Raw genomic sequence first — 8,178 nt, 5'->3', positions numbered from 1 at the left:
TATAATTCTTCATTCAATTTCACTTTTGTTACTTTTTAACTCTTATCTCAAATGCCATTCTCAGGATTAATAAAAGCGTGTTGCCTTGACATAAGAGTAAGACACAGTGTCCTGTCTCCTCCTGCTGCTTCTTTCTCATCCTCTGCACACTGTAGCCTTGTTTCTGTAATCAATATCATCATACTGCTGCAGTGCATCACACTGTATTAGTCAGCAGAATGATAGCAGGCTGAATGTGCTGGAAAGGTCAGTCTCAATTCGCGAATGGGGTTTTGCAGATGCAGAAATCTGCTTCTGTCTTTTGAAGCTGTCTTCTTGAAAATAAAAAATAAATAAAAAGTCTTACCCCTTTTAAAACCAGCGGGAAATGCGAAATGTCACAGGAAAAACTTGACATCGGTTCCGACTGGTTTAACCCAGGTCAACGTTGGTATGAAATATGAAAGAGTGAACATGGGTTTTTATAGTAACTCTAGATTTACAGTACAATTGATACAGATTGTTTTTATAGGATTACCCTAACTTGTAGGATATACTGTCTTCTTGGGTCTACTTAATCAAGTAGTCTGACCTTGCTAACAAGTCTGTGTGTTTTCTGTTTGTGTATGTTTTAGTGTTTTGGTGACCCACAACGACACTGTGAAAATCTCAGACTTTGGAACGTCCAAAGAGCTCAGTGACAAAAGTACAAAGATGTCATTTGCAGGTACGGTGGCCTGGATGGCCCCTGAAGTGATAAGAAATGAGCCTGTGTCTGAGAAGGTAGACATCTGGTGAGTACTTACATTTTAAAATAATACATTATTTTACGATAGAAGTTACACAAAAGTCTAATATTGTAAGAGTCATCTGTTGATGTTGCTGTAGTGAGACCTGACTCTCTTTGCTTGTTTGTTGCAGGTCATTTGGAGTTGTGTTGTGGGAACTTCTGACCGGAGAGATTCCCTACAAAGACGTGGACTCCTCCGCCATCATTTGGGGTGTTGGCAGCAACAGTCTTCACCTTCCTGTCCCCTCCACCTGCCCGGATGGCTTCAAAATACTCATGAAACAAACATGGTGAGTGTTAATCATATAATATATTTGATAGCGTCTTTGTCCACACCGTCAGTTAGACTACTACTGTTAAGAAGGTTTTGCATCATTCACAATTGCCTAATTCTTACCGTTTATTTAATCAGATCTCCTCTCCCTGTTATTTTCTGACTCCAGGCAAAGCAAGCCCAGGAATAGGCCTTCGTTTCGTCAGATCCTCCTACACCTCGACATTGCCTCCGCTGATGTCCTGGGAGCTCCTCAGGAGACCTACTTCAAGTCTCAGGTTGGCACTATTACTGCAAAACATATTAACCTTCACTATGTATAGGTCACAGGACTCTATACACTTGTTAAGATAAGTTTGATGTGCACCAACAATGAGCACACAAGTCTCACACAGTAGTAACTTGTTCTAGATAATGTTGTTCTTCTAGGTACAACGCTGACTTTAAGTCATCTAATGGCTTTTGTGTCTACGAGTGAATTGGCTGATTTTTGACTGTGTCCGTCCAAATTACAGACAGAATGGAGGGAGGAAGTGAAGAAACATTTTGAGAAGATCAAAAGTGAAGGCACCTGCATCCACAGGCTGGACGAGGAGCTGATCCGACGCAGGCGGGACGAACTCAGGTGTGTAAGAAAGAAATCCAGAAGGAGACATGACCAACTTTACAGAAAAGAACGCAATTGTAAACATATTGCAATTCATAGCTACTCCGGATTTAAAAATTACTCATATATTTGAATTACTTTTGCATGGATTTATTTCTTCTCGTTATTGATGTAGTTTTTAAAATTGAAGCAGAAGTTGGTGGAAGTGAACATGTGTCTGCCTTTCCTAAACTCTTAGACACGCACTGGACATCCGGGAGCACTATGAGAGGAAGCTGGAGAGAGCCAACAACCTCTACATGGAACTTAGTGCCATCATGCTGCAGCTTGAGGTCCGAGAAAAGGAACTAATGAAGTATGTAAATAAATCCTTTATCCCCGTTATCTTTTCTCATTATCAGGCCTTACTTGTGTGTAAACTACTATTGCCCCTTTATAGAAGACATTTCCAGTAATTCAATATTTAAAAGTATTACAATGGCCTGGCAAGACAGCTAACCATATTGAGAAGTATAACAAAGCCATTGTTCTGGGTCAGTTTATAGTCAAGAGAACAGTATGGGGGTTTTGAGTCACATTATAAACAATTCTCAAAAGAATGACTCAAATAAAAAAGGCTCAGAGAGTTTTTCCTCCCTTGATTTGTTGCCAATTCCTTGAACTATTTTTTCCCCTTTCAGAGAATAGATTTATACACCTTGATTTCTGTCTTCTAGAGTTTGGAGTAATGAAAGTACAACTATCTATAGAACTTAATGTGAATGCTGCTCACCATTATATAACTCCAAACTAATTCTGCCATCCCTGAAGGAGAGAGCAGGCAGTGGAGAAGAAATATCCCGGGACCTATAAGCGCCACCTGGTCAGACCCATTGTCAGGTCCAACGCTGTAGAGAAGCTCATCAAGAAGAAAGGAAGCATGTCGCACAAACCCGGGATGCCCCCCACTAAAAGGTCTGAAACATAGGAAATTGAACTGCTAATTGTAAAAAAAAATACTGTATTTTCATGTTTCAGCCGCCACACACCATTTGCATATTCTTGTTCATCCAGATGATTAGTTAGAAATGTATTCATTAAATAAGGGACAGTTCTCATAAAGTAAGAGGAATAACTATATGTTCTGCTAAAGCCAGAAGTGCCATTGGAAGACATTGGACATATACTGTTGGTGAGAATAAATGATTTTAGATACATTATGTTAATGTTGCCAAATGGATTTCTTTCAGGCCAGACTTGCTACGTTCTGATGGCATCCCAAGCCTCGACCCTTTCCCCTCCCCCTCGCCGCTATCAGCCAGCCCAAAGGTCTCCACGCCTCCCGGCAAAGCTCGCTACCGAAGCAAGCCTCGTCACCGCCGGGCCAACAGTAAAGGAAGCCATAGCGAATTCCCCGGGGTGCTGAAGCCTCTTGCTGGGGCATTAGAGGACACCCAGTCTCTACAGGAGCAGCCGTTCCTCCATCACCACCACCACCACCATCCACCAACCGAGGGGCCCTTCCTCCCCTTGAAGGGCCGCGAGGAGGCCGTTGTCAACTGTGCCAACAACCTGCGCTATTTCGGCCCCGCTGCTCCCCTCCGTAGTCCTCAGACTGACCACATGCAGCGCCGCGTTTCTGGCTTCAACCCTGATATCATATCCACTGCTGTGGACGCAGACACGCGACAGCGGACTTCATCCACCAGCTCTAATCCTGCTTCAGGTGCTGGTGCTGGTTCTTTGTGTCCGTGCTGCCAGGCTCACCCCTTCCCTGGCTGCCTACACTGTCAGGAGACCCCTCTTGCATCAAGCCACCCAGAGTTGCCCCACTATTCCCTGCTCAACACCCAGGAGAGCACCGCTTCTTCTTTAGGAGCTCCCAGCAAAGATCCAGCCTCAGACAGAGAGGCCACAAAGAAGGCTCAGCCAGAGGAACAAGAGGCATCCCAACGCACTCACACCCTGCTCACTGCCCTGCCTCGTACTCTAAGACCTCTCAGGAAGGTGAGCAAGAGTCAGTTTTATGGGTTTGTGTTAACAAAACTTTGAAAGGTAATGGATTAACAGCTGTAATTGCTTCTCTGACAGGGTGGCGATGAGTCCTCTGAAGAGGAAGAGGGGGAGGTTGATAGTGAAGTGGAGTTTCCAAGGAGACAGAGGTAAAAAACAGTTTTCCACCTTGACCTTCACTGTGTTGTAACACTGGCACATCATGTGGAGCAAAGAAAATTACAGCCATTTACCAAATGATACCCTTAAATAATCATCACATTAAAGTTTGTAATACTGCCCCAAATGCAGTGAACTAGGTACGAACCAGTCTGACAGGTAATCGGCTGGATTTTAACAGCATTAACATTTCTTTGTATTGTTCCTGTGCTCCCTCATAGACCTCATCGCTGTATCAGCAGCTTCCAGTCCTACTCCACCTTCAGCTCAGAGAACCTGTCGGTGTCTGACGGAGAAGAGGGAAACACCAGCGACCACTCCCACAGCGGGCCCCTGGAGAGGATGAGTACCAGTCAGGAGGAACACCTGGATGAGCTGTTGTCGCACACACCAGAAATCCCCATCGACATCTCCACCCAGTCAGACGGCCTGTCTGACAAGGAGTGCGCCGTCCGCAGGGTAAAGACCCAGATCTCACTGGGTAAACTGTGCTCTGACGAACACAGCTATGAGGTCAGTACTGTGGATGTGTGTGGTCCCATCATGTTAGCTCTATAGTTTTAGTCAGGCTAGCAGCAATCAAATAATAAACATTGCAAAACAGTTGCCTGATGCTGAATCTGTCTTTTCTTTCAATTGTTTTTCTCCCAGAATCCACTACAGTTTAGGGATTCAGACTGCGATACGTCAGAAGCAGAGTGCTCCGATGCCACCATTAGAAACAACAAAATCGGGGCTCCTTCCTCATGGTAAAACCCACCCAGAGGATCGGTTCTGTTTTTTCCTGGAGGCCATCGTGTCCCACTCTGCCCTGCAGAAAATACAGCAATAAGAGGACGACATTGTAAACAAAGCTCCCTATAGCCAAGTCCCATGCAATCTCTCCCAGAACCTCTGCCAGAACTACCCTTCCCTTTATAAACCCCCACCCCCCCATCTCTAGCACAGTATCCAGGCAACCCATGGCAGGGATTCCCTTTTGAATGATAATGTACAGTAGATAATGTAACATTTATAATTTATTTTTGTCTGAGTATTGAAGGAAAATTCAGGACATCTATAAATTCTCTGATCTGAACAGAGAAAACTGACTATTTGAAACTGAGCATGAGCTAAGTGTGTGTTGATGATGATGATGATGATGATGATGATGATGATGAGAAGGAGGATGTGTTGAAGTGCTGATGTATTAGGAGTGTCACTACAAGCCTTTTGATCTGGCTATCGTTGCTCTCAGCATCTTGCTGTTTTAAACCGAAATCCCCAACCAACAAGGACCCCCTCTTACTAAAGTAAGATCAAGCTGCTTTATCGTGAGGTGATAGCGCAGAGCCCCAGTACCCTGCCTCACTGACTTCCATCCCATCCCCAACCTGGTGAGTTGGGGAACAGGGAGCTCTTGAAAGCAGTGTGAACACCAGCATGAACAGCTTGCCTCGCAACCAGACTTCCTCCCTCCCTCCCTTAGAAACCACCTCGTCTCTAGTCTTTCACCAAGATCCCCGCTGAACTTTTCCAAGCATGCTTGTGTAGCTCGCAAAATGCAAACGCTGCCAGAAGACTGCATGAAGTAGACAAGCTAGCAGAGCAATAGAGCTGAAGACTCAGCTGACAGCTAAGGAGAAGATAAAAAAGAGACTTCCTCTGTGACCCAGCTCATCCTTCTCCGAGACACGTCATCATCAATCAGATGTCATGACCAGAGTTGTTTAGGGAGGTGTGTGTGTGTGTGTGTGTGTGTGTGTGTGTGTGTGTGTCTCTGTGGCCCTTTCCTCTCCATTAGACATAACAGTTTCAAGTCTCATTGATGTCTCTCAGGATTGTTCGAGGACTGTAAGAAACTGGACTGGACCAATTATTATATATATACATAATATGGACCTTCCATATGGACAAGAATATTAAAAAAGGTTTTACAGATAGCCTTGATGTTCAACCCTTTATTTGTGTAACAGACAATAATGTTATGTAGACACACCAGATTTTTCTTGCAATCCAGGTGCAGTATCCCATTTCTTAAAATTAATAGGTGCATTGTCTCCCATTTACCGTTTTCTAGCAGGGTACTTCCTCGGTCTTACCCGCAGTGTCCAAAAATAATAATTGCTTTCTGTGCTGTAGTGAATAAAACAGCAATAATGTAGGTTGGCGCTCAGGTGAGAAAGATGTTGCTTGCACAGGATCCAGGGCGTCTAGCTTGCTACACGCAATACAGTGACTGGTGGCTGGCCAGAGAAGAGCAGCATGTGTCAAACAGCTTATTATAGATGCTATATTTTCAAATTTGACCAATTTAGGAACTCGTTTCTGGGGGTTTGATGCTAAGGTTTATGTTGCCGATTGGGAGCAGGAGCAATATATCAACAGCCACTAGATGGGGACAGTTGAAATGACTTACTTTCGCTGGGGTTGTGTAAATCTACTGGCTCCTTTCCTTTCTTTCTACCCAAGATACATTGGGCATTTCCGCCTTTAATGGATAGGACAGCTCAGATATGAAAGGGGAGAGAGAGGGGGACGACATGCAGGAAACCGTCACAGGTCGGACCTTCTGCGTTGAGGAATAAAGCTCAATATGTGTGTGCCGGCTCAACCAACTGATTTGTCCGGCCACGAGCCAAGATAATTTCTCTGTTTCCCATGTCCATCCACATCCTTAAATCCCAGCAATGTTACTATTTTTGAATAGTTGTCTTGGAAAAGGGTTACTGCATCTGTGAGAGCTTTACTTTGTATCCTTATAAGAGTGTTTGTCATCCATCTTAATGATTCTGCGGTTAAAAAAAGTAGCCAGCCAGGGTTGAACTTTACAATAATGATGTCAAGTGTGTGCAGATGGCTGAGATTCTAAGTTGGGAATGAAAGCCAGAGACAAGGCCACAGAGCAATAAAGCTGCTCTTGGTTTTCACCAACCTCATCTCAGTGTTAGTTACTCCTGTACGTAAACATCTGTAAATGTAATGTAATCTGTTTTTGTCCTCTCTCTATAACGTATCACACAGCTGTGACAGAGCCTTCTGTCACTGATGAAACTAAGCAGAAAGTGCTTTCATCTGTATGACATCAGTATTGACGACCGCAGGAGTGTGTGAGTCATGAGAACCGAGTAGCACAAGGTGAAGCTAAATCTGTACCGATGGATCAATTACTCTTTTGCTTGAAAGCTCTGGAAACGCTTACACCTGGTACTGAAAGCAGCGGTTGCCTTTTCTCGAGCCTCCTTCAACCTTGTTCACCCTGTTTCTGTGTGTGTGAAATAACCTAGTATACTGTAATGACTGGGTAATCCGATCAAGCTGTTAATAATGTTGTCTTTCTGTCATGTTATCCTAGGAAATATATGATTGTTGTAAAGTTTTAATTTAATTTTCTTTTCTTTTTTCTTTTTCTTTTTGTAGCTGGCCTACATGATTATTTAATTAATTTATTATGAATGACTGGTAAGGTTTGTGTTCTTTTTAAATTTCAGGCGGCTTTAGAAAAGTTATGACCTATGATTTCTGAAAGTATTATTTAAAGGAAGTACAATAAATTGGTATCAGAAGAGAACAGTATTTGTATGGGAGAACAAAAGCATTGTCATATCATGGGCATCAGTTTTGTTTTTGTGACCCTGCGGGGAACTGTTCATCATTTAGATCATGAAGTATTGATTTTTCATCAGTAATTAGCAGCATCAGGCATTCCTAAAGCTTTTAAGGCTATAGGGAATCAATTCTAATACAAAGAAAAGCCAGTCCGTGGACTCTCCCAGGAGGGTAAATTAGACGTTAAGCCTGAAGGCGTGTGTGCTGCCGACGTCTGTTCTTCTGCAGAGAACCCTTTCTCTCATTTTTATTCAAAATACCAGTCACTTACATCGGAATTTCTGGGAAATTGTCTCTAACTGTAGACATCATGTTGCCTCATCCCATGTAATTAACATCTGTTTCTTTATTACTCTAATTTCCAACTCCCTTTTTTCCATTGAATGGCATTATGATCAACCAATCCTGTCTGTTTCCTGTATTATCCAGTGTACAGTGGGTATCTGGGAGAATAAAATCAGAGCAAACAACTGCATGGAATAAATGCTGATGTACTGTACCCAACACACTGTGGTCCGTCTTTTCTGCGACACAATAGATGCTTGTTTATTTTCATCTCATTAACTACCCATGATTTGTAGATTTTTTTGGAGAATAATTCCATGCATGTTTCATGTGTATTCATAGAAGCTACAGTACATGTAGTCCAAGGGTCTTAAATAACATCAATGTAATCAGAGGTGTCAAGTAACTAAGTATAAATACTTGAAATTTTGGGTATCTATACTTTACTTGAGTAATTATTTTAGAGCAGACTTTTTACTTCTACTCCTTTTAATTTTCACGCAA

At 42.9% G+C, this 8,178-nt stretch overlaps 1 protein-coding gene across 1 annotated transcript in view; it reads left to right on the top strand.

The window, feature by feature from the left end:
* The window catches only part of si:ch211-45c16.2 (mitogen-activated protein kinase kinase kinase 13), a 9,101-nt gene extending 1,206 nt beyond the window's left edge, over positions 1 to 7,895 (top strand). Inside the window, exons 2-11 of the mRNA XM_034886062.1 lie at positions 578 to 773; positions 901 to 1,059; positions 1,213 to 1,321; positions 1,559 to 1,668; positions 1,889 to 2,005; positions 2,461 to 2,604; positions 2,880 to 3,636; positions 3,721 to 3,791; positions 4,023 to 4,314; positions 4,453 to 7,895. Of these exons, the coding sequence (XP_034741953.1) occupies positions 578 to 773; positions 901 to 1,059; positions 1,213 to 1,321; positions 1,559 to 1,668; positions 1,889 to 2,005; positions 2,461 to 2,604; positions 2,880 to 3,636; positions 3,721 to 3,791; positions 4,023 to 4,314; positions 4,453 to 4,554 (2,057 nt within the window). The 3' untranslated portion in view covers positions 4,555 to 7,895. The remainder of the gene's footprint in view (positions 1 to 577; positions 774 to 900; positions 1,060 to 1,212; positions 1,322 to 1,558; positions 1,669 to 1,888; positions 2,006 to 2,460; positions 2,605 to 2,879; positions 3,637 to 3,720; positions 3,792 to 4,022; positions 4,315 to 4,452) is intronic.
* The last annotated feature ends 283 nt before the right edge of the window (positions 7,896 to 8,178 follow it).

The sequence above is a fragment of the Etheostoma cragini genome, chromosome 11 (genome assembly GCF_013103735.1).
Source record: "Etheostoma cragini isolate CJK2018 chromosome 11, CSU_Ecrag_1.0, whole genome shotgun sequence".
Taxonomy (NCBI): Eukaryota; Metazoa; Chordata; class Actinopteri; order Perciformes; family Percidae; genus Etheostoma; species Etheostoma cragini.
The sequence above is the reverse complement of the archived record's forward strand: the minus strand, read 5'-3'. Positions and strand labels throughout refer to the sequence as shown.